A 26853-nucleotide genomic window follows, 5' to 3' on the forward strand; every position below is an offset into this window, starting at 1 on the left:
ATATAATTAGCATATTGCTCACAGCAAGGCACAGTCTTATGCATTTCAGCTCTGTACACTTCGAAGAACTTTGGATAAAACCCCTGATGCTGCTCTGAGGCTGAATGTGTTGAAAAGCAACTCAATTAAAGTAAATCTACTACTAAAAAATTAAATGCATTTGGAAACTGTCTCTCAGTCTCTCATGTCGGACTCAACACTTCTGGGAAATCATAAAAAGACTATAGTCAAACCGGCTCCGTGGTATAGTCTGGCCCGAGCACACAATAGTAGCCTGCAATGCAATGGTGAGTGAAATATTGGAGATGATGAAGAAGAAAACGGATAAGGGATATATGTATTGAACACAACAATGACGAGAATAAATCAATTTAATTAAAAGCAATGGCATTCAAAATGCTGGAGAACTTTTTTTGCACTCAAAACAGTTGCTGTACAAGGTTTCTGAACACAGCTTTCATAACTGTATATTTATTGGAACTTGGTCCATACAGATGAACTCTGTGACTGCCCTGTTGAGCCTTTTATCATCTTTAGACTAATTTGTGTACTTAATATGCTGCTAAAAAAAGCGGAGGTTAGGTTGCTTCTGAGTGGGGGAGTCACTGTGAGCCAAATGCAGCAGACTTCTGTAGTTAAAAAAAATTCAAGGGGTAGAAAAAGTATGGTTGTATTATTATTATACATTTGTCATAGCAGAGGGCCTAATTAGTTTGAGATGTAATAACCTAGAAAACATTTTGATGAGTGAGACTGATTATAGCCTATCATAATCTAGAACTAGGTTATGTCTAGTGATGCACGATATATCGGCCGCCGATATAATATCGGCCGATATGGCCGTTTTTTTACACATCGGTATCGGTCCGATATCAAGATAGGGCCGATATCCGATATTAAAAAAAAAAAAAAAAAAAAAAAAAAAAATCTTTTTACATGTTTTGGCCTTAAATAGTTTCAAAATATCAGTCATTTCTGAAAATAAGTTACAAAAGTAAAAAAAACTATGCGTTTTGGAAAATAGCTATTTATTTGATTATCATAAAAAAGTGTTTTCTATACAGAGATATCGACATCGGTAAATATCGGTATCGGCCAGAACAGCAATATTAATATCGGTTATCGGTATCGGCCACAATTTTCACATCGGTGCATCACTAGTTATGTCATATTATAGGCTGTTTAACAAAAATAAAATAGATTTCCGTTGTCTTTATACAGTATGTATGAACCATTAATGGGCAATTGTCAAATGTCTCTGTATAAATCACGTTTGTGACTAAGCCATAGAGATGCTGTGTTTACTAGCTTTCAGCACGGCAGTTTAGGCTACCGTAATTCCTCTAATAGTAACCCCGGCTTGTATTTGTTTCAACTGTAGCGGGTACCAGGCTTGTATTAGGAGGAGGCCTGTATAAGAGGGAGGCCTATATTTCAAATTTTCAAACGGATCATAATGAATAAATCAACATTTTGTGTCAGTTTGAACCCAGTAAAATGTACTGGGTTCATTTATTGAAACCAAGTACTGTATGAAATAGTAAACAGTGCAATTACAGGTGGTCACTGGTCATTTCAACGTTTTCAAAGTGAAATCAAGTAACTAGCTCAGTATGCAGCTCAGTATATTAGTAACCCGGCTTGTATTAGGAGGCCGGCTTATAATTGCTTAGCTCAAGAGCGCACCCGGCCATTAATAGAGACCCGGCTTGTATTTGAGACCCGGTTACTATTAGAGGAATTACGGTATTAGGCATTTCAATTTATTTTCTATTCTTGCGAATAGCATTGTGGACATTTTCTAATGCTCGTATAAGGAACTGTAGTCACGGGGGCCGGCATGGCTCGTCCGGCGAGTGTTGGCATCGACGGCATGACCGCAGCGCTGACAGGAGCCACTGCGGCATGCGACGTCGGCCACCACAACCATCGACAATCGGAGTGAGGATCTCCGTCGACCGGCGCCGGCTGGCTAGCTCCGGCTGGCTAGCTCCGGCTAGAACCATAGCTCGCCAGCTATACAGGCCAACGCCAGCAGAGTTCGCCCCGTGCAAAATGTGCTCCAATAGGAAGGCATTCGCATGCATAAATGAAAAAAAATAAAAAATAAATAAAGTATTGTTTTTTCCCCCAAACGAAGTATAGTATAATTTCGAATACTCTAGTACCGCGGTACTATACCAATACCGGTATACCGTGCAACCCCAATACCCACACAGTATACCCACACAGTATACACACACACACACACAAAATAGCCCAGGTGGTGGTGTGATGACAGGTAGTGTGTTTCACTCATTCATTATGAAGGTGATGGTGGTGTGATGACAGGTAGTGTGTTTCACTCATTCATTATGATGGTGGTGATGATGATGATGACGGTGATGATGATGATGACAGGTAGTAGGGGTGCACCGATGTATCATGCATGTATTGGTACCATTGGCCATTATCAATGGTTTATTATGTGCAGTAAATGGGTTTGACATTGCACCAGTAGGGGGCAGCTGGCGATCCTCTGTTATGAACGGGTTGAGACTTTGTCCATGTTGGTACTTAATTTCACGTTTCAGGTTAACGTGGTGGTGACATATATGGGCGCTCGTGCACATATACAGTAACCGATTGTGTTAGTTGAACAATCGGTATCGGCGGCAAATTTTCATATCGGTGCACCCCTAATAGTAATGTCAATATTGCAATAACATTTTTAAAGTTATAGCCCTGCAAAGAAGGTAAACATCTCCATAGGCTTACAGCGCTGGCAGAGAGGGGCATGAGATGGGCATAACCCCCAGCGGGCAATGTGTTAAGGTGAGACACCCCAGGTGAATAGGCAAAAATTATATTTGAATAGATATCACTATGAAACGTTCCCAGTTTGTTATGTACATAACAACTTAGAAAAAATTTATTGCAAGTTTTCTGAGATATTATGTTTATATATGCAAAATAGACATTACCTCATTAAATATGCACTAATTTGCATATGACGTTTGGTAGGGATGGGTACCGAATTCGGTACTTTTGAGGCACCGAACCAAAACACGTCGGTACTACCGAGTATCGAATCAAGTGAGAAACCGAAAAAATATATATATATATATATATTTTAATTTTTATTTTTTTTATTTTTATTTTTTTTACTTTTTTCTTTTCATGTCAACGTTCACACGCACAATATATGCTTACCTAGTTCTAGTACTTGATTCAACAACAAAGCAGTCGGAGCAATCAATGACAAGCCGGAAACTGTCGAAATTGTAGTTATTTGAAGTTTGGATTTTTTTTTTACGACTGAGGTAGGTAAATTAAATTTCTTGAGACTAAAGTACCGAAAAAAGGTACCGTTTGGTACCGGTATCGATTCACAGGTACCGGTATCGGTTCAAATGTGAAAGGTACCCATCCCTAACGTTTGGGTATAAATACCAACATTGGATGATGCCAGATTTTTTTTTAAATTTCATTATGTTGACCCATAGTGAACTTTTTACAGAAGGGATTGTGGATATGTCTTTTTATCATCCCATGAATCAGGAAATGCTGACTACAGTCATAAAAAATCAATTTTCGCCATGTTTTTTGGTCTAAATGTACTATAAATCAGGCTATGAATGATATATCAACAAACCCCTCTGTAGAAAGATGCAGGGTATATATAGGAAGACATGTGGAAAGTATGGTGTGTGTAGGTGCTATGGAATGGTACATGTCTACCCTTGCGTGTAAGAAAAATGCATAAAAAATACTCATTTTTGGGAAAACGCCTTCAAAGTTCTGTATTGTAAAATGCCATACATTTTTTTTTATTAACAGCTATTTACAAACACAATACCTAATCAAACAATTAGTAATTTACACCCTAAACACATGCCTGATAACTGAATAATAGGGATGCACCGAATGGGAAATTCTTGGCCGAAACAGATACCGAAAATAGGAAACAGTTGGCCGAAAACCGAATGCCGAAAGGCCGAAAATTATTAATATAAATATATATAATGTTTTATTTTTTTAGCTACCTGATTATGGCAAAAGACATGATTATGGCAAAACTTTACTTAAATAATATTAATAATCACTATTATGGGCCCATAAAACATTTATTCAGCACTTTTGAATGGATACATTAATTTCAGACTGACTGCTGAAAGATTGTACAATTTAAACATTTTCTCTTTGCATACAACAAAATGTGCATTAAAGGAAAACTCCAACATTTTGGGAAATTCGCTTATTTAACATCTTCCCTGGAGTTAGACAAGAAGATACATACCTTTTTTGTCTCTGTGCGTGCATTTAGCTTAGGGAACAGTCGCTCAGTTAGCGTAGCTTAGCTTCATCACTGGAAGTGGGGGAGCGTTAGAGCCTGACGTTCCCTACAGTGCCCAAATACACTCCAAATACAACTCCAAAACGTTCCTGTAAACATGTTGTGACCTGTGTTTACCACGTGGAGAAATACAAAATAATTGAATTCGACAATTACGTTTTCTAAGCAGATATACTCGGAACAATTTTGTGCCGAACGACTCCTCTCTGAGCGCAGTCAGTGATTTCTACGTGGAAGCCGTGTTTGTTTACATTCTCATTCATTCAAAGGATCCGAACCGATTGAAGTTTATGGATACCATGACTTAAAATCCTCTTACCTTGACAATTAAAAGCCTCCCCAATTTAGAAAACAGTAATCCAATGGCTCGTATTGATATACTACTAACTACTGCACGCTAACGGAGATAACCGGAGCTAACACTAAAGCTAATATAATGACTTCCTTTCTGGGGGGTTTCAAAATAAAAGAGCGACGTCTATAGCAGCGGAATACGTTTATTTTGTACATTATCTAACTTTAACACAAACCTAAACTAACTTTACAACTAACCTAAAGTTAGTTTAGGTTTGTGTTAACGTTAGATAATGTACAAAATAAACGTCAATAGTTTCATAGAAGATATGTTTAGGAAGCAAAATATAACAAAATCAACAAAAAAAAGTATATTTGCCTATTCACCTGGGCTGTCTCGCCTTAAGCTTAGCATTGTGTGGGGCGGCGTGGCTCAGGGGTAGAGCGGGTCATCCAATGATCGAAGGGTTGGTGGTTCGAATCCCGCTCAAGCCCATGTCCATCCCACTGCCGTTGTGTCCTTGGGCAAGACACTTAACCTACTTGCCTCGTATGAATGTGTATGCATGTGAATGAATGTTGGTGGTGGTCGGAGGGGCTGTAGGCGATGATTATTCGCCACGCTTCCGTGAGTCTGCCTCAGGGCAGCTCTGGCTGCAATTGTAGCTTACCACCACCGGTATGACTGTGTATGAACGAATAATGGACTCTGTGAAGCGCTCTGGGTCAGTGAAGAGCGCTATATAAATCCAAGTCATTATTGTATAGTATTTTATTCGTATTACTTTTTATCATGTCTATTTTATTATCCATTCTATTATTCTATTCTTGCACAATCAAGGCGGGCATGGCCACCTTCATTTCACTACTGTGTATGTATGTGACAAATAAATCTCTTGAAAAAAGTTTTTTCTTGAATCTTGAAATGGGATATACATTTTTTGTAACATATATATTTTTTCTTATGTTATAGGGTCCATTTAGTAGTAAATGGAAATGGAAATGACTGATGGGCCATTTCTTTTGGTGATATAATGCAAATATTTTTAGCATTTCATGTGAGGTTTAAAATAAAGTTAGATTTATTGGAATATGGATATTTTCTTCAGATTCATCACAGTATTATGTCACCTTGAAAATTATGGTAATGACAATCATGGAAAAACATGTATAGAAAGAATGAAGGGGATATATTTAGTCTTTGCATGATTTATTTCAAGAATCTGTATGAACACTGAAGATGGATTTACACTTTAGAGCAGGGGTGGCCAACCAGTCAGAGACTAAGGGCGTTTTCACACCTAGCTCGTTTGGAGGTGTTATTCCGGAACCTGGAGCGTTTACCCCTTATTTCGGTTCAGTTGGGCATATGTGAACACAGCAATTACATTCTGTTGCAGAACAAAACAAGCGGACGGAGACCACCTGGAGAGGGTGGTCTCGGCGCAGTTCCAACCGAACCCGACTCGTACACTGTGAGAATGCAATCGATTTAACAAACAGACACAATTAATAATACTTCGTGGGTCAACGTGGAGCAGCGATGAGGTACACTGCGTCGTTGATATTTGGGCAGACGATCACATTCGGGTGTCAGTCAGCCGCGCGCAGGAGAGAGGAGCCGGGGTGTCTGTAAATATCTCTCTCTCTCTCTCATGGTAGAGTATGCAGGCTTCTAATTAGCACATCCTACCTTATGTTCCAGTGTCGAGCTGTCCACTGACTGGCGGCAGTCAATTCCACAAAAACTGAAATTCAAACTTGATTACTCACCCAGCCCTAGTGTAACAGCCTGTGAGACTTTGAAGGCAATCATCTCAAAAACATGGTTTAGCAACACTCTATAGTTAATTGAATATAGCGGGCCTCATATTGTGAGCAGAGAAGTCTTAGAAAGCTGACATTCTTCTATTTCTAACAGTCTATACACAATTCTAATCTAAATGTGTCATTATAATGGAATTGATCGTACCATAATTATCGTCACCTGCCATGGTAGAGTTCAGTGACAACTCTTTGTGTGGTTTTGAGTAAATACGAGTAATATAATGGAATGGAATAGAATAGGATCTGCTCGCAATCTCTTCCTATCCCTATGATCCCTTATAATAACTCCAGCCCAGCGAGGTTTAGAGTCTATTACCGCTGATCTCCCCGTTGTCTCCTCCTGGCTCATCAAGGCTCCACTGTGCATTGGGGGTATAACGGCTCTGAATCATCTCTCTCTCTCCCCTCCATCACGACAACCTGACAAGTTGCCGTCTCAAACATTCCTGAACAACAGAAAAGTGTCTCATGGTTGCAGGAATGACATCCAATACCTCAGCATGATTCGCCAATAGCCCACCTTTCGTTCTGTGCACTCGAGATGTTAGGGTGGCTGTGTGTATGTCTGGCAGGTTAGAGCACGCTCGGCCTAGCGGCTTGTCAGAAGCTGTTCTTCTCCGTGTGTTGGGGGGGGCAGGCCTCAACACGCCCTGCACGACACATCCTTCCTGCCTCTCCATGTCTCATCTCTGGTCCCGCCAACACCCCCCCCCCCTGGCCCCCACTGAGCATCAGAGCTGAGAAAACATACTTGATAATTACGATTGTACACCATGCACACACACACACACACACACTGAGGATGCTCATTTGTGTTTAGATCTACATCAGGATGTTCCTTCCCAGTATGTGTTTGTGTGGTTCACGTAAGTCATGTGGTTCCAACGTAAAACACCCAAAGGTAAAATGGTAACACACATTGCTAACTCCAACGGACCCATGCCCTTTTGATGTGAGCTCAGGTATTGCCAATGCCATGGTGGTAGAATTCTAAGATAGTTTAAGGAAAGATTTGAAAGGCTTAACAATTATCATCAACATGGGTGACTGAAGCACCTTAATAAACCTAATATTCATGTTTAGTTTTATAGATTCAAATCCAACGACTACTCAACATATATAGATACATCTGGTGGCTGACTTTGTGAAACAGTCCCTTGGTAGATTCATAAACCTCTCACGGACCAGGACACAAGCTCAGACTACACAGAATCAAGTTGTACTGTAGATGAACACTGCGGCGCCACCGACTAAACATGATGACATGGTTCCTCAACTCCTCCAAACAACCAAACAGTCATTACCTGCACTTCAAAGACACAGGGGGAAGACTCAGACTCCTATACCTACATGTTTTAACTGTGGATGATGTTCAAATATGATCAACAAGGACAATACTGGAAGCAATAATATACAGAGCTGCTCTGTGTGTTTGTGTGTGTGTCGGGGGGGGGGGGGGGGGTAACATATTTGGACAGTTAAGTGTATTTGTGTGGAGGACAAGCTGCTACTTGTCTATATGGGTGACGGTCTGGCAATTATCACTCTGCCTCCACAAGCCAGTCAGGACCTGCAAACAAACCGACACAATTAATAATACGTCGTGGGTCAACGTGGAGCAGCGATGAGGTACACTGCGTCGTTGATATTTGGGCAGACGATCACATTCGGGTGTCAGTCAGCCGCGCGCAGGAGAGAGGAGCCGGGGTCTCTGTAAATCTCTCTCTCTCCCTCTCCCTCTCCCTCTCTCTCTCTCCCTCCCTCCCCCTCCCTCTCTCTCTCTCTCCTTCCCTCCCTCCCTCCCTCTCTCTCTCTCTCGGCTCGATTTGGGGGGGGGGACACCCCCCAAAATCTGACCAATGAGTAACAGTTTTCTCGCGCGTGCGTTTGTTTTGGTGCGCTGTTAACACAGCCGTGTGAACACAAACAAACTAAAGGACAAGTGCAACAATTGTATCATTATAGTCCCGGTGTCTCCCTGAATCGGAACAAAGCAAACGAACTACCACAAAAATGACTGTGGTATCACAAAGAGCCACACCATATACCAGCGTTTGTCAATTTTTTTTTTTTCAGTCATGGCACCCTTCATGTGTTTATAGGTCTCACCCTCTGGCCTCTGAAGTTGCTAATGTCTTTTTTATTTGGGCCTCACAGGGTTAAAAGTACCCTGTGAGACCCACGGTTGCAAAATTACAAAATCACTTCTAGCCATTTAAAAAAAGAATGTTTATTTAAAAAAATTTAAAGGGGAACTATTTTACTATTTCTTTCACTATTTGGGCACTTTTACACAATTCCTGTGAGTCTATGGAATACCTAGGTTTTTTTTCAAAACATTTTAAATGCATTGTTTTGTATTTCTAATCAAGTACTCAAAAACCGCATTTTTCAGCCTCAAGATCTTAAGCCGTTTTGAGGCTGGGCTCCAACCACTGTGTGGCCTGGTGCCAACTGCCACATCAACTGCCACATTATTATGCAGCTGAGAAATCTCTGACATCACAGATATGCACATTTTCAGATGACTCAGTTCAGTGAGGGTGAATATTGTGAGAGGAGAATTGGAAGAATGCGCCAATATGAGAATTAGAGACATAGATCCTATTAATATAAGTCCACATAGCTAAGAAACAATGGTAAACACTGAAAAAGGCCATTTATAAGATAGTTCCCCTTTAAGCACATGTATAGTCAATTGGTCCTGTTGTTCAGCCTCACAATGCTATTTGATAGTAAATGTGTTTATATGTCCCACCCTCTGGCCTCTGAAGTTGCTAATGTCTTTTTAATTTGGGCCTCACAGGGTTAACCTCTTAAGCCCGAGATATACAGTAAAAGTGTATATTTTCAGCATTACGTTTGTTTACCAATTATTTTAACTGTTATTAGTGAAATATAAGATTATAGAAATCTCAGGGCATTGAGTCGGAAACCGGCGCATATTGACAGGAGGAAGTGGCACATCCAAAAGTGAGTGTAGTCTTTTGAAGGAAGAGACTCAGGGCACACCAGCCCCTGTCAATCATCGGACTTCTGGATTTACTTTTTTATTTCTCTTATTTTTTGGGATTATCTCCCACAAACCTGAACGTTATTGCCATAAAACAGAACGGAGTTAGTTTCTCTACCTTTCTGTGAACGTCTTGCAAAAAACGGTGTTGCAATATGATGAAAAATGGTGGAGAAATTTACATTATAAAAAAGATGGCAGAATTCAGTACTGTATCTACAAAACCTTCTGTTTAATCATCTTCCCTTTATTCATTTGCTTAGATTTTTCAGGTCTGGTCAATTTTAGCATGGTGTTATTCACAGTCAAAGATAATTTTTTTTAAATAGAATTGATATTCTCCTTTGGTTCATTACAATTTACTCAAGCCTAGTAACAGACACACTATTTCTGACACTGATCCATATATGTCCCTACTGTAGATTCAGATACCAAGAACATGCAAATGGACCATTAAAAAAAAAAAAAATTATGTTTATTCTACGTCCTTATGTGACATAAAAAAAAGTAAAAAAAAAATTAATGGATGGAAGAGCTGCACATTGACGGGCAAAGAGCCGCATGCGGCTCGCAAGCCGCGGGTTGGCCACCCCTGCTTTAGAGCCTTACCTCCTCCTTCATTCACAGATCCTTTCAGTCCTGGTGTTTTAATGCAGTCCACCAAGTAGACAGACGGCTCCTTTAGTCCCAGCTGAGAGAGGTGACTGCAAGACGCCATCTCCTCCACTGTACTGGATATCAATGGGGCTGTGGCCTAAACATACCAGATAAAAAACAGTAACAATAAGCGTCTTGCAAAGTACAACGTTCACTCTCCCCAGAGTAATTGTAGATTGACAGGTTTGACTGAGTGTTGTTTTTTTGATGTTGGACCAGGGTTTCCGTTGTCCGGTAATTACCGTTTTTTTTACCGGGGAAATCTGTTGAAGTCCGACATATTTAAATATCTCCGGTCATAATGTCCTGTGAAAATAATTCCCTCTAAGCACAATTTGAATTGTATTAAAATAGTTACATTTGTTTCATTGTTGCTTCACCAAGCAGGTCTAATAATGACAACGATGTGTGTTCCTATAGCATATCACACGCACAGCAAGTTTCAATTTCAGTTCCTGGCATTTTTGTTAAAGATTTATTTTTTGGTGTTTTATCGCTTTATTGCTACTGGGCAGTCCAGTAGAGAGAGACAGAGGAGGAATGGGAAACAGAGTGGGGGGAAGACATTCTGCAAATAACGACGGGTTCGGGAGTCGAACCCGGGTTGGCCGTGTCGCGGCTGAGCGCGCTATGTGGTTCGCCACTGGGGCGCCCTGTTCCTGGCATTTTTAACGAGTGGAGAAAGGTAAGAGAGATTTCCCTATCGTTTTTCTTATATGAATTATTCAACCTACGTTAATAAAACATACCTGGTGATCAACTACAGTTTGCTGTGAACATTATGATATGTGTGTAGTGTTCTGATAACGACTATTGGTGAAGCAATGTCGAAATTCATTTGGGTTAGGCAGCTGCTGCAGCGCGACCTGTGGTTTGCTGATGAGAATGGCGGGGCGGGAGCTTGATGCTGGATTAGCAAGAAGCATGCAACTGCAGAGCCGCAGATCTCACAGCTGTGCCCGCACAGTGCAATACTCCAATTCAGCCATTGGAAATTCAGCCATTGGATGGGTGGCGCTGCTGAGCGGTCCCCAGACCGGACCTGAGAGCGCCGCTGGCTCTGCAGTTGCATACTATTGGGATTAGTTTATCGCTTCGTTAGGAGGCGGAGATAGTCATTGGTTTCAGCGATCACGCAACGTTTAGATTTCAGTGAACCCCACGATGTTGCCGTCTCTCTCTGCCAAATTTCTCAGTTCTTCGCTTGATATAATTAATACAAATGTCCAATATAACGGAATTCGTTAGCTCATAAAAATGTGATTATAACAGACTGCTGTTTAATGTCGGGCCGACTGCCCACAGACAGACACCTATTTGATTTCAAGTCAGCAGCAGCACGGAGTCTCGAGGGACTTATTTTATTTGGAATATAATGACTGTATTGGTCAAGTAGTAGTCTGACCAGTTTGTTTTGTGATGTTTGTAATTTTGTTTTAAGCGCCTTTGAGGTGCTTTGGTACCATGAGGTGCACGCATAGTCATAGTACCCTTGAATGAGTGCTCCTGCCAGAGTCTTCAGGGTATTCTTGTTTACCAGAGAGGAGATCCGGTACAAGAATCTAGTTCGTTGGTTGACTTTTTTTATTACATTGGATGCCATTTTGTCACAGGAAAGATTTGCCTCTAGGATGGAACCCAGGTAGGTAATTTCGTCTTTCCTTGTGACAATATTGTCACCCACTGTAACTGAGAAACCGTCGGTCTTGCTGAGTTTGTTATTTGAACCGAAGAGAATGGACTCTGTTTTGCCCATGTGTAATGATAGTTTGTTATCAGCGAGCCATATGCAGATTTTGCCTAGTTCCGAGCTGAGGGCTTTTTCAACCTGTAACTTGTTCTTGTCAGAGACCAGCAGGGCTGAGTCGTCCGCAAACAGGAACAAGTTGCAGTCACAAGCTGACGACATGTCATTTGCATAAATTAGGAATAGTAGCGGTCCTAGTATGCTTCCTTGTGGAACACCACAGCTCACTGTGAGGGGGGGGGATAGGGTACCGTTTACTTCCACCATCTGTTCCCTCCCCTCCAGGTAGGATTGTATCCAGCTCACTGATAAACTATCAAAACCAATTGCTTTTAGCTTGTCAATCAGAATGGTGTGATTGACAGTGTCGAAGGCCTTTTGTAGGTCCAGCATGACCATGCCGCAGTATTTGCCCGCGTCCACCTCTTGTTTGATGTGGTCGTTCAAGTAGAGATGGCATGTGTCAGTGGAGTGGGATGTTCTGAAGCCAGATTGGAATTCGTAGATTAGATTTTTTTCCGCAAGGTACTTTTCGATCTGTTCGTATACTATTTTTTCCATGACTTTTGAGATGGATGTAAGGATAGAAACAGGGCGGTAGTTACCCGGGTCTAATTTGCTGCCCTTTTTGTGCAGGGGTGTTACTCTCGCAATTTTGAAGTCCTTGGGGACGTGTCCCTGTTTTATGGAGAGGTTTATTATGTGTGTGATGACGGCTGCTGCTGAGTCTCTGAGGAATTTGGAGGGGATGTTGTCATGGCCAGTGGCCTTGTTTGGTTGGAGGGCGCTCAGTTTTTTGAGTACCTCATCTGTAGTTACCATTTCCAGTTTGAAGTCGTCTTTGTGGACGCCTAGGTTCTTGTAGTATGCTACTATGTGTTCTACCCCATACTGCCCTGAGTGGGAGGGTAGTTTGTTTACCAGTGTTGTGAAGAAAGTGTTTAAGTAATTGGCTACATCCAGCTTGTCTGTGATGAGCGTGTTGTCCGTCTTTATGTTTATGTTTGAGAACCTGGTTTTAAGTTTTTTACTGCAGCCTAGTTGATTGTTGAGTATACCAGCCGCAGAAAACACTTCCTAGAGTAGGAGAGAGTAAGACATCAATAAAGTCACCTCTGTGTTCCTAAAAGCCTTTCTAAGTTAAGTTAAGATTTTTATAATTTCTTTACCCAGAGACAGTGCACATTAATCTTAAACTTCAGTTTCCACATCAATGTAAATGTGCCAGAATTAGCTAATGAGCTAGTTTTCATCTGTAGTCCCTGCCTACCATGCATGTTCAAGTTCAAGTTCAAGTTCTTTAATAGTTGTCATACAGAAGTACAGAATACTTTCATACAAAATGCTTCTTACTGTTACGCTCCAGAGACTGTGCTAGACAAGATAGTATCAAATAACATAATAACATAATATAGCATGAATTTAGAAGAAGAATGAGGTCACAGTTGTTCGGTATAGACATATGTACAATGTTCTGAGTTACCATATAATATACAATACACAATACTATGCAGTGTACTAATGTACAGTACTATCTAGTGCAAAGCAGAAATGGGATGAGGTACAATTTTAGGTACAATTTACAGTAAGGTGTACGAGTTGTAGTGCAATCCTTCATCCATAAATATAAAGTGTGGGGAGTGGGTGCTACAGTGTGTTTGTTTAAAGTGGGTGTGTGCTATAAAGTGTGTGTGGTGGGTGCTACAGTGTGTTTGTTTAAAGTGAGTGTGTGCGTGTGGATGTGTGTGCTATGTGTGTTTGGTGGTTGTTGTTGTGTAGTGTTCATTCATTGTTCGTTTAGCAGCCTGATGGCCTGGGGATAGAAGCTACTTCTGAGTCTTTCTGTGCTCGCCTTGAGACTCCTGTGTCGCTTGCCTGACGGCAGCAGTTCAAAGAGGCAGTTGTTCGGGTGGCTCGAGTCCTTAATAATTCTCTTAGCCTTCCCCTTGCAACGCTTGTTGTAAATGTTCTGGAGAGTGGGGAGCCCCCCTCCAATTGTGCGTTCGGCTGAACGTGTCACTCTTTGTAGTCTGCTTTGGTCTTTTGCAATGTCTTTATCTAACAAGTAAAACATGTCTTTAAAACATTTTGGAACCGCTGGTCACTACTAAGTTATACTTTATCAATCTCCATGGTTATAGTATTTGCATTTGATAAATTCATGATCGTCTACATTATATGATAAATGGTAAATGAGCCTGCTTGATAAATGCATGCTAGTCTACATTATATGATAAATTTGCCTGCTTGATAAATTCATGATAGTCTACTCTACATTATATGACAAATTAGCCTGCTTGATAAATTCACGATAGTCTACATTATATGATAAATTTGCCACATGGAACGTTTTGCAATGCACTTTGCAATACAAACTAAATTCATTAGTATATTGGTCAGTTTAATTTAATTTCAAAAACCATTTCACCACAGTCTGCAGTTGTTTTTAATTATTTTAAATGTTAAATTGATTGACTTTCTGTTTATACATTATTTATTAAATAAAGATTGAATGCATTGCCATGATTGCCTTATACAAAGTGGCGAGTAAATTGCCTCTGCCGTGGAAATGTAAACTTTACATAACACTGTAGACAGACAGGGAGCACCGCGGCCAACCACTGGAAGTCCATTCATTTTCTATAGACTACTAGAGCCAAGCCTCCCGGGAGACTGGACAATATTATTACAACTATCGACCAGTTTGTCGTCCATCAAGAGCCAGTCAGATATCTGCTCATCCTCGTTTCCCAACCAATGTGACAACAGATCTATAAATGAATGTTCCGCCTGCCACGACCAAAACAGATCAAATGATAAGCTGTATCATATCATGATATTATTACTACCGGTATGTAATGTTCTACTTACTATTTCTATTATTGCTTTTTTTCCTGCCTGTACCTCCCCTTCCTCCCTTCCCCCATGCTGCTATGATGTCTGAATTTGCCAAAGGGGATTAATTAAGGAACACTCGACTTGACACGATAAGTCTGACCATTCTCTCTGAAATGAAAGACCATGTTCCTCGCTGTATGTGTGTATGTGTTGTTTTGAGTGAGAGGTAGCAATCCTAGCTAGGGATGCACCGATACCGATACTGGTATCATATATTGGCCTGATACCAGGCAAAAATATCAGTATCAGAGAATTTCCTTGATACTAAAATGCAATACCAATAAACATATGTAACATGCCATTAAAGTGACTTGATTTGCTAAATTTTGAAACACCTAAGCATGTTAGATCTCTCCAGGGCCGGACTGGGGAAATAATTCATACTGGGAGATATAGCGCGAAATATAGCCCCAGTCAGGCCACCTTTTAAGCGGGGGGTCTGGGGGTCCCCCACCAGGAACATTTTTGTTACAAAGACTTCATTTCCTGCATTCTGGTGAATTTTAGTGCATGTGAAATTGAATCACAAACTAATGAGCCAACAATTGCTTAGTACAATGTACTGTTATGAACCTCAAATAAAACTGTTGTGGCACTAGCAATGCTACTCTCTCCACCTTCAAAAAGAAAAAAGCAAGAGCACAACATATTTTTCTATTTACTATTATAATACAGTTAACCACTCTCTCCACCTATTCAAACAGATAAGCACAATAAGTAAGGGCCTTTCTTTTTCTTTGTTTTATCCCTCTCTGCTCCACCCTTTCTCTTTCTTCCACTGTCCATCTTGACATCAACGTTAATTGACTTTCGCTCTACTGTATCTCTCCCGAGTCCCTCACTACCTGGCTCACTGCCTGGCTGTTATTCTGCATCCGAGTGCCATCTGCCATTCCATTCGCCGCCTCCGCTGTCAATCAGTTGTATCGCCTGGTCCCGCCTCCACCAATCACATGCGGCAGCACGGCTCCATTTGTGTGTGTGTGATCCGCGAGAGGGAGAGTCAGATAGTTCTCCAACTCTGTCGCAGACAGTGAAATCCTGGTTGTTCCCCACCCACCTAGGCTATCTAACTATCGCACCGCCACAACTAGAAACAATGGCCTGGCAAAATATTTTTTTATTATAATAAAAAAAAAATATAATATATTTTTATATATATATATATATATATATATATATTTTTTTTTTTATTTTTTTTTTGTGCAGGCCAGGCCACCGGGAAAACTCCCGGTGCTCCCGATGGCCAGTCCGGGCCTGGATCTTATATTGTAATTACCTCAATTACCTAATTTCTGTCCAGTGACTCCAAACTGATGGTCTAAGTCTATACCGTTCAGTAAAAGTAACGGATGGGATGTCTGTATCGGCAGTAAAGAAATAAGTCTTGGGTCCGTCCCTGATCCTAGAGTGGCGTGGAGCTTCCTTACCTCAGAGTGAACCCTCTGGACGTGGGAGCGCAGGTTGCTCTTCTGGGAGAAGGAGGCAGGACAGAACATACAGAGGTGAGGTTTCTCTCCCGTGTGTCTGACCATGTGGGTCTGTAGCGCCACATTCTGGTTGAAAGCCTTACCGCAGTGGCTGCACTTATAAGGCCTTTCACCTGAGGAGGGAAAGGTCAGAGAGAGAGGGTTATTTATTTATATATATATATATATATATATATATATATATATATATATATATATATATATATATATATATATATATATATATTAGTGCTGTCAATAGATAAAAAAAATTGTTTACTAATTAATCTCACAATTTTCTGTAATTAATCTAGATTAATCTAGATTAAAAATAGCATTTTTCGACTTCAAGACAAAAGCTTGTAACAGATATTTACTTGAGTAAAATCATGGAATTAATGTAAAATCAACACAAAGAAAGTATATTTAGATTCAAATACTATTTTAATAGTAATATAAATCATATCGAATGACTGGATGGTTCTTAGGGTTCTTCAGATTTGTTCTGAGCTAGGGAAGTCAGCCTTTTCCTTTGATGCCTTTAACTCATGGAATGTCCTTCAACTCACGCTAAAATTGGAGGTTCTCCCTTCCCTTGGAATGTTTAAATGTATGATTTGAGACCATTGTGTGACTACCTGTAACTGTTTTAGTTGATATTTTAAAATTATTTTTAAACGTTTAATTTGTTTTACTCTGGTGTTTAAATTTCTGTGAATATTGTTTTTATTATGTACTGTACAATCGTCGTTTCTGTAAATGAGGGAAACCTCAGATGCTTACGATTTTAAATAAAGGTTGAAATGAAAAAAAATATTAACAACAAAATGTGTTCCATCTTCATGTCAGATGATTTTCAAAAAGGTACATGAGTCGATGCAAAAAAGATAAAGCAAATATACTGCTGAAAGTTCAGAACGTTAAAGATTTTTCACTCCATAGATTAATCTAGATTAATTTATTTTAATGCTTTAATTAATTTAAATTAATCTCCAAAGTTAAAGCATTAATTTTGACAGCCCTAATATATATATATATATATATATATATATACACACGCACGTACACACAGACACACAGAATAGACAGACAGACAGGGGGCAGAGAGAGGGTTATACACAGACAGACAGACAGACAGACAGACAGACAGGGCTATACACTGACAGACAGGCTGACAGACATACAGACAGACAGGGGGCAGAGAGAGAGGGTTATACACAGACAGGCAGACAGACATACATACAGACAGACAGGAAAATAGACAGGGGCTGCACTTATAAGATCTTTCACCTAAAGAGGGAAAGAGTTACACACACGCTGATAGGAAGAGAGACAGATAGAGAGACAGACAGACAGACAGGCAGGCAGACATATTGACAGACAGACAGACAGACAGACAGACAGACAGACTATCTTTCATTATAGAAGACTATACTGTCTTCAACCAGAGCAAGTAATTTGTTGACGTGCTGAAACTGATGAGGAATAGATTATGTCACATCTAGAGACCTTAAAACCTACTCTAGCGAGGCCTTTAACCTTGAACTGGAGAGCCTGGACTGGTCAGATGAACTCAATGGTACACTGGTTGAAGAAACATGGCTTGGTTTCAAAACCAAATTCTCAACAATACTAAACGACATGGCCCCCCTAAGAACCACCAGGGTAAAAAATCGCGCTGAGCCGTGGATGCACTCCGAAATACTGGCCGCTATGAAAACCAGAGACAAAAAATGCTCTGAGTTTCGTAAAAATCAGTCAAAGCTTACTAAAAGCACGAGCAGTGAACTCCAAGCCCACGTGACTGAACTCAAACTAGAAAGAAACAGACTAAGAAACGACGTAAACTCCATGATCAAAACTGCAAAAAAGAATTTCATCAATGACAAAACTGAGGAAAACAAAAACAAACCACGTGAACTTTGGAAATTACTCAATAATCAACTAGGATGCAGTAAAAAACTTAAAACCAGATTCTCAAACATAAACATAAAAACGGACAACACGCTCATCACAGACAAGCTGGATGTAGCCAATTACCTAAACATTTTCTTCACAAACATAGCCACAACACTGGTAAACAAACTACCCTCCCACTCAGGGCTTTATGGGGTAGAACACATAGTAGCTTACTACAAAAACCTAGGGGTCCGCAAGGACGACTTCAAGCTGGAAATGGTAACAACAGATGAGGTACTCAATAAACTGAGCGCCCTCCAACCTAACAAGGCCACTGGCCATGACAACATCCCCTCCAAATTCCTCAGAGACTCAGCAGCCGCCATCACCCCAATCATCACACACATAATAAACCTCTCCATAAAACAGGGACACGTCCCCAAGGACTTCAAAATTGCGAGGGTGACCCCTCTGCACAAAAAGGGCAGCAAATTAGACCCAGGCAACTACCGCCCTGTTTCTATTCTCACCTCCATCTCGAAAGTCATGGAAAAAATAGTCTACGAACAGGTCGAAAAGTACCTAGCGGAAAAAAATCTAATCTACGAATTCCAATCTGGCTTCAGAACATCCCACTCCACTGACACATGCCTTCTCTATTTGAATGACCACATCAAACAAGAGGTGGACGCAGGCAAATACTGCGGCATGGTCATGCTGGACCTACAAAAGGCCTTTGACACGGTCAATCACTCCATTCTGATTGACAAGCTAAAAGCAATTGGTTTTGATAGTCTATCAGTGAGCTGGATGCAATCCTACCTTGAGGGGAGGGAACAGATGGTGGAGGTAAACGGTACCCTATCCCCCCCTCTCACAGTGAGCTGTGGTGTTCCACAAGGAAGCATACTAGGACCGCTACTGTTCCTAATTTATGCAAATGACATGTCGTCACTGCAACTTGTTCCTGTTTGCGGACGACTCAGCCCTGCTGGTCTCTGACAAGAACAAGTTACAGGTTGAAAAAACCCTCAGCTCGGAACTAGGCAGAATCTGCATATGGCTTGCTGATAACAAACTATCATTACACATGGGCAAAACAGAGTCCATTCTCTTCGGTTCAAATAACAAACTCAGCAAGACCGACGGCTTCTCAGTTACAGTGGGTGACAATATTGTCACAAGGAAAGATGAAATTACCTACCTGGGTTCCATCCTAGAGGCTAATCTCTCCTGTGACAAAATGGCATCCAATGTAATAAAAAAAGTCAACCAACGAACTCGATTCTTGTACCGGATCTCCTCTCTGGTAAACAAGAATACCCTGAAGACTCTGGCAGGAGCACTCATTCAGGGGTACTACGACTATGCTTGCACCTCATGGTACCAAAGCACCTCAAAGGCGCTAAAAACAAAATTACAAACATCTCAAAACAAACTGGTCAGACTACTGCTTGACCTTACTCCTAGAACCCACCTCACCCCTGCCCACTTTGACAACCTAGGATGGCTTAGAGTAGATGACAGAGTACAGCAACTTGCAATGGGCCTGGTCTACAAGATACACTACACGACCAAGGTACCCATGTACATGGCAAAATACTTCCCAAAGGTCAGTGAATACCACGATCACAACACCAGAGGGAGCTCCACAAATCATGTTAAACCCAGATTCGGCTCAAATAAGGGACTAAACACGTTTCGCAATTATGCCACATCAATGTGGAACGCCCTACCCAAAGCTGTAAAGGAATGTGGATCACTACCCACTTTCAAAACCTCTCTCAAGAGACACCTACGGGAGACTGCAATTCAACACTGGCCCCTGTAAATATCCTAACCCAACCCCCTCCAATGTACAGTCATTTACCTAGTATGGTTTTGTCAATAGTCCAATGTACAATTTTGTTTGTTTGTACAGAGTCTCCCCCCCCTCAATGTACAGTTTTGCTTGTTTATACAGTGTGCCCCCCCCCCCCCCCCCCCCCCCCCCCCCCCACCAACCTCCAATGTAAATTACCCAGTATGGTTGTCAATATCCCAGTGTACCCAACCCCCCCCACCCAACCTCCTCCAATGTACAGTTTCTACGTCAAATGTATATACTCCCTTTTCTTGACTCCTTCTGTATCACAAACAGTACTGTATTTGCAAATCTGGTATGTCATAAATGTATAGATGTAGCAGTACTGACTATCTGTATGTCATGTATGTCATATATGTCCTGATGAATTGAAAATGGGGGACCCTGGTGGAAACAAGACGAAAGTCTTTCTCTGGTCTGCATCCCCTTAACAATTGTGTGTATTGAGCTGTACTGTATTGTACCCATTCTGCAATCTGTTAATAAAGTTTTCAATCAATCAATCAATCATGTAGAATAAACTGTCTGTGTATTGTAATTCATATCACAATATGCAGCAAAAGAAATCTAAATTAAATAAAAGCTTTTTCAGTCAACATTATTAAGCACAATAGATCAATATTATGGCATCAATGAATTGCAAGATGCCTCCAAAATCCTCAAAGACTCAGAGCTGACAACTTGCTTACTATAATGTATATTATGAATTTCAATCATGAGTATTCATATCAGCTTATGAACTTTACTTCACAAATAAACAGGTGGGTGAATTTAAGGGGAATGCCACCCGTTTTAAGAATCCACACATGTTCTTCCTGTGCCAGTTCAGTCAGTATTTGTCATTTGCCAACGTTCCCCTTTGAAATCACCTCTCTTTCCCTTCTTCATTGTCTGTTCTCTTTGAGGAAATACAAGGTACGTGTGTCAAATGTCTTTGTTTACATACCGATCATTCATTGTCATCTACATGTCACTTGTCTAATTATTCTTCATTGTGATCCTATTCAGACTGGTCCCCTTTTGCCAAAAGAAAGCAACTTTACCGAAAGCAACAAACAATGGATCTCCTCAACCTCAACCCGCAGCCCCCAGGCATCTTAGCCGGCCCCTTTCGGTACTGTAAATCACGGCAACATCGTTGGACGAGCTAAAGCTCTCCGTGAAGCTCTCCCTTCTACGACCATTGAAAAATCCCACAATTAAGTCTGTTGCGCTGGTCGGCAACAAAACGCTCGTCGTACAAGTGTTGCACGAGGGTTTCGGACAGACAGACGCTAGGGTTTGAAAGCTCGGCGTTGCTAATAAACATTTTAAATAATTTGAATAAACTTGTGAACTTCAACTAAGCAATGAAATGGCTGTCTTTTTTTGCATTGCTGGGTGTACCAGCAATGTCAAAATGCAAAAAAATGCAGAAGAAGAAAGGCAGCCATTTCCGTCCTCTCTCGTTCCTCTCCCCCTGGGGAGCCTGCACTGTCCCAACCCCAGCCTGCCACCTCACCTATCCCATCCACTTCCCTCCTCACCTGTGTGTATTTGTATGTGTCTCTCCTCCTCACCTGTGTGTATTTGTATGTCTCTCCTCCTCACCTGTGTGTATTTGTAAGTGTCTCCTCCTCACCTGTGTGTATTTGTATGTGTCTCTCCTCCTCACCTGTGTGTATTTGTATGTCTCTCCTCCTCACCTGTGTGTATTTGTATGTGTCTCTCCTCCTCACCTGTGTGTATTCGTAAGTGTCTCCTCCTCACCTGTGTGTATTTGTATGTCTCTCCTCCTCACCTGTGTGTATTCGTAAGTGTCTCCTCCTCACCTGTGTGTATTTGTTTGTCTCTCCTCCTCACCTGTGTGTATTTGTATGTGTCTCTCCTCCTCACCTGTGTGTATTTGTATGTGTCTCCTCCTCACCTGTGTGTATTCGTAAGTGTCTCCTCCTCACCTGTGTGTATTCGTATGTCTCTCCTCCTCACCTGTGTGTATTTGTATGTGTCTCTCCTCCTCACCTGTGTGTATTTGTATGTGTCTCTCCTCCTCACCTGTGTGTATTCGTATGTGTCTCTCCTCACCTGTGTGTATTTGTATGTCTCTCCTCCTCACCTGTGTGTATTTGTATGTCTCTCCTCCTCACCTGTGTGTATTTGTATGTCTCTCCTCCTCACCTGTGTGTATTTGTAAGTGTCTCCTCCTCACCTGTGTGTATTTGTAAGTGTCTCCTCCTCACCTGTGTGTATTTGTAAGTGTCTCCTCCTCACCTGTGTGTATTTGTATGTCTCTCCTCCTCACCTGTGTGTATTCGTATGTGTCTGACGAGTTGGCTGGGTTTCTTGAAGGTCTTTCCACAGTGATGACAGCTGTTGTTGAAACCGCTGCGATCAATGTTTTTCTTGTAGTTTCTGGAGCTAGACGTGAGAGCCCTATGGAAACAATCAGGACAAAGGATCTGAAATTAGCTTTTTACCAGCGATACCGGAAGGAAAGAGATCCCTGTTGGGATCAGCCTTAAAGGAACACGCCAACAGTATGGGAAATGCATTTACCGTCTTCTCCAGAGTCAGACAAGAAGATAGATACGAAGTTCCTCTCTGTGCATTCAGTAGAAGGCTATCCGGCTGCAAGCTAGCCTAGCTTAGCACAAATTAATGGATGTGGACACAGGTGTTTTTCACTCACCGACGGCGGAGGCAACCATGCAAGGTGCCAACCTGCTCATCGGGAGCAGCTAGGGGTCTAGTGTCTTGCTCAAGGACCCTTCAACGCGCTCCCGGGAGGAGCCGGAATTGAACCGGGAACCTTTGCGATTACCATACGACCGCTCTGCCTCAAGAGCCACTGTCACCCCAAGTGATGCCTGACCTTATCTTGGCGTGGCTCTTCACGTGCTCCTTCAGGTGGGAGGACATCTTGAAGTCCTTCCGACAGTCCTTGCAGCTGTAGACCTTGACCCCGGACAGCTCCTCACGGTGCTCCTCCAGGTGGACGGTGAGCTGGCTCTGGAGGGTGAACTCATCCCCGCACTCTGAGCAGATCAGGTTCTAGAAGAGCAGGCGAGAGAGAGAGAGAGAGAGGCGGAGAGAGACAGAGATGGACACATAGAAGATTAGGTTATGTGCAACACGACGTATTGTGTTTCTATTTAGACACCAACACATTCACAGACATCAAAAAGAGATAGATATCAAGAGAGATATGTACATAAATGAATGGGTATCTACAGACATTAAGAGAGATATGTACATAAGGACTATCTAGATATCAAGAGAGAAACTCTTGACTTGACTTGAGATATGTACATAAGGATTATCTAGACATTAAGAGATATATGTACATAATGAGTATCTACAGACATTAAGAGATATATGTACATAATGAGTATCTAGACATTAAGAGATATATGTACATAATGAGTATCTACAGACATTAAGAGAGATATGTACTGCATATCGCATTGCATTCTACTCCCATAGACATCTCCAGGTGACTACTGATCAATATGAATATGGTTTCCGAGAAATATAAAATAAATTGTGTGCCTGAAATTAGCAAAAATAAGTAAAAATGTACTGAAATAAGTGTTTTATTAATAGAACTATATATAAAAAAAAAAAAAAAAAAAAAAAAACAATTTCCACTGATCATATTTCACTGTATTTCAGAGGACGTGAGCGACCTCCTCCTTCTCGTGCAGCCCTGAGTGGGAGGGTCGTTTGTTTACCAGTGTTGTGGCTATGTTTGTGAAGAAAGTGTTTAAGTAATTGGCCACATCCAGCTTGTCTGTGATGAGCATGTTGTCCGTCTTTATGTTTATGTTTGAGAACCTGGTTGAGTTTTTTACTGCAGCCTAGTTGATTGTTGAGTAATTTCCAAAGTTCACGTGGTTTATTTTAGTTTTCCTCGGTTTTGTCATTGATGAATTTTTTTTAGCAGTTTTGATCATGGAGTTTACGTCATTTCTTAGTCTGTTTCTTTCTAGTTTGAGTTCAGTCACGTGGTCTTGGAGTTCACTGCTCGTGCTTTTGGTAAGCTTTGACTGACTTTTACAAAACTCAGAGCATTTTTTGTCTCTGGCTTTCATAGCGGTCAGTATTTCAGTGTGCATCCATGGTGGCCTGTAGGCCTACTGTGTGTCGTATTAACGCGCACACATGAACATAACACCACACTGGTTAATATATATAATATAATATATATAACATAACACCACACCGGTTAATATATATAATATAATATATATATAACATAACACCACACCGGTTAGCTATGATGACCGACGGTCTACATAACTTTGTCAATTTACACACACTGCAATAATGTTAGACAACCCTTCGTGGCACGCAGTATTATAAGAAACGGGCTCTGGAACCCAAGTAGCTGTTTTGATTGATTGATTGAAAACTTTATTAACAGATTGCAGAATGGGTACAATACAGTACAGCTCAATACACACAATTGTTAAGGGGATGCAGACCAGAGAAAGACTTTCGTCTTGTTTACATCAGGGTCCCCCATTTTCAATTCATCAGGACATATATGACATACATGACATACAGATAGTCAGTACTGCTACATCTATACATTTATGACAGATTGACCAGATTTGCAAATACAGTACTGTTTGTGATACAGAAGGAGTCAAGAAAGGGGAGTATATACATTTGACGTAGAAACTGTACATTGGAGGAGGTTGGGTGGGGGGGGTTGGGTACATTGGGATATTGACAACCATACTGGGTAATTTACATTGGAGGTGGTTGGGGGGGGCACACTGTATTTACAAGTAAAACTGTACATTGAGGGGGGGGGGGGGGGGGGGGAGACACTGTACAAACAAACAAAATTGTACATTGGACTATTGACAAAACCATACTAGGTAAATGACTGTACATTGGAGGGGGTTGGGTTAGGATATTTACAGGGGCCAGTGTTGAATTGCAGTCTCCCGTAGGTGTCCCTTGAGAGAGGTTTTGAAAGTGGGTAGTGATCCACATTCCTTTACAGCTGTGGGTAGGGCGTTCCACATTGATGTGGCATAATTGCGAAACGTGTTTAGTCCCTTATTTGAGCCGAATCTGGGTTTAACATGATTTGTGGAGCTCCCTCTGGTGTTGTGATCGTGGTATTCACTGACCTTTGGGAAGTATTTTGACATGTACATGGGTACCTTGGTCGTGTAGTGTATCTTGTAGACCAGGCCCATTGCAAGTTGTTGTACTCTGTCGTCTACTCTAAGCCATCCTAGGTTGTCAAAGTGGGCAGGGGTGAGGTGGGTTCTAGGAGTAAGGTCAAGCAGTAGTCTGACCAGTTTGTTTTGAGATGTTTGTAATTTTGTTTTTAGCGCCTTTGAGGTGCTTTGGTACCATGAGGTGCAAGCATAGTCGTAGTACCCCTGAATGAGTGCTCCTGCCAGAGTCTTCAGGGTATTCTTGTTTACCAGAGAGGAGATCCGGTACAAGAATCGAGTTCGTTGGTTGACTTTTTTTATTACATTGGATGCCATTTTGTCACAGGAGAGATTAGCCTCTAGGATGGAACCCAGGTAGGTAATTTCATCTTTCCTTGTGACTATATTGTCACCCACTGTAACTGAGAAGCCGTCGGCCTTGCTGAGTTTGTTATTTGAACCGAAGAGAATGGACTCTGTTTTGCCCATGTGTAATGATAGTTTGTTATCAGCGAGCCATATGCAGATTCTGCCTAGTTCCGAGCTGAGGGTTTTTTCAACCTGTAACTTGTTCTTGTCAGAGACCAGCAGGGCTGAGTCGTCCGCAAACAGGAACAAGTTGCAGTCACAAGCTGACGACATGTCATTTGCATAAATTAGGAACAGTAGCGGTCCTATGCTTCCTTGTGGAACACCACAGCTCACTGTGAGGGGGGGGATAGGGTACATTACATTAGACTGTAACATTACAGTCTAAGAAACCAGCTGGTTGACTGCGACGACTCATCCATAGTTTACAGAATCATACCGGACATCTTATTCTAACTCTTAAAAGACGCTAATCACGCAACGCTGGTCTAGCTGTTGGATACATAATTGAAATAGAAAACTGTGAAACAACGTAACATCAAACATCCATATTGATAAGTGGTGTAAGAATATGGTCCAAAATACCTTCTGGTGATTTAACAAACTTGCATTGTGTTTCTTCATCTCACGTTCGAACGTCAGAACATTCAAGGTGGCGACCAAACTCTACTCTAGTTCATACGGCTCCTTAGTCCATTCAAATACTTCACACATCTCTCCAGCAGCTGCAGTTAGTCCGTTCTTTACACGATCTCTACATTCTAGATCTGTTCAGAATCACAAGTTAGCATTAGCCCGTTAGCAACATACAACGAGGTGAAGAGCGCGGCCCTTGACGTCATTTCCGCTGGGGCGGGGACTTCCTCAATGCGCTCCTTGGACCAACTCTAACTTTGCCAGCAGATGGCGCTCGAAGTGCAGTAAGTGTAAAATGAAGTGCAGTCAATGGGAGGTTTACACAAAAACACTGACTAAAATACATTTTTAGAGGATATGCTTTATTCTCTCTAAACAGACACCGACTCTCACAACAAACGTCCTAGATCAGATTAGATTCAGATGTAGTGTCATCATACCGCACACGTTCAGTAGAATGAAAATACGTTCTAACCAGAGTGCAAATGTAGCAGATAAAGTAATACAGTGTGTACAGTGTACAGCATTGTATACAGGTATATACGGTATATACAGTGTTGCAGTCTCTGACCAGAGGTCCCACCTCTTCTCTGCCAGCGGGATCGACTGCAGAGAAACAGGTGGGGGACCCTGATGTAAACAAGACAAAAGTATTTTAACAATTGTTTATATTGAGCCGTACTGTATT

The 26853-nt window shown here is 41.4% G+C and overlaps 1 protein-coding gene across 1 annotated transcript in view; it reads right to left on the bottom strand.

The window, feature by feature from the left end:
- Positions 1 to 26250, bottom strand: part of LOC311245940 (uncharacterized protein) — a gene marked incomplete at its 3' end in the record, with an annotated part of 90264 nt that extends 64014 nt beyond the window's left edge. Inside the window, exons 1-5 of the mRNA XM_084335965.1 lie at positions 26115 to 26250; positions 22856 to 23034; positions 22286 to 22416; positions 16203 to 16375; positions 10080 to 10224 (exon numbers count right to left, since the gene is read on the bottom strand). Coding sequence (XP_084192091.1) covers positions 10080 to 10224; positions 16203 to 16375; positions 22286 to 22416; positions 22856 to 23034; positions 26115 to 26153 — 667 coding nt within the window. The 5' untranslated portion in view covers positions 26154 to 26250. The remainder of the gene's footprint in view (positions 1 to 10079; positions 10225 to 16202; positions 16376 to 22285; positions 22417 to 22855; positions 23035 to 26114) is intronic.
- Positions 26251 to 26853: the final 603 nt, after the last annotated feature.

Source organism: Notolepis coatsorum, assembly GCF_963971535.1.
Source record: "Notolepis coatsorum genome assembly, chromosome: 19".
In the NCBI taxonomy this organism is placed as follows: domain Eukaryota; kingdom Metazoa; phylum Chordata; class Actinopteri; order Aulopiformes; family Paralepididae; genus Notolepis; species Notolepis coatsorum.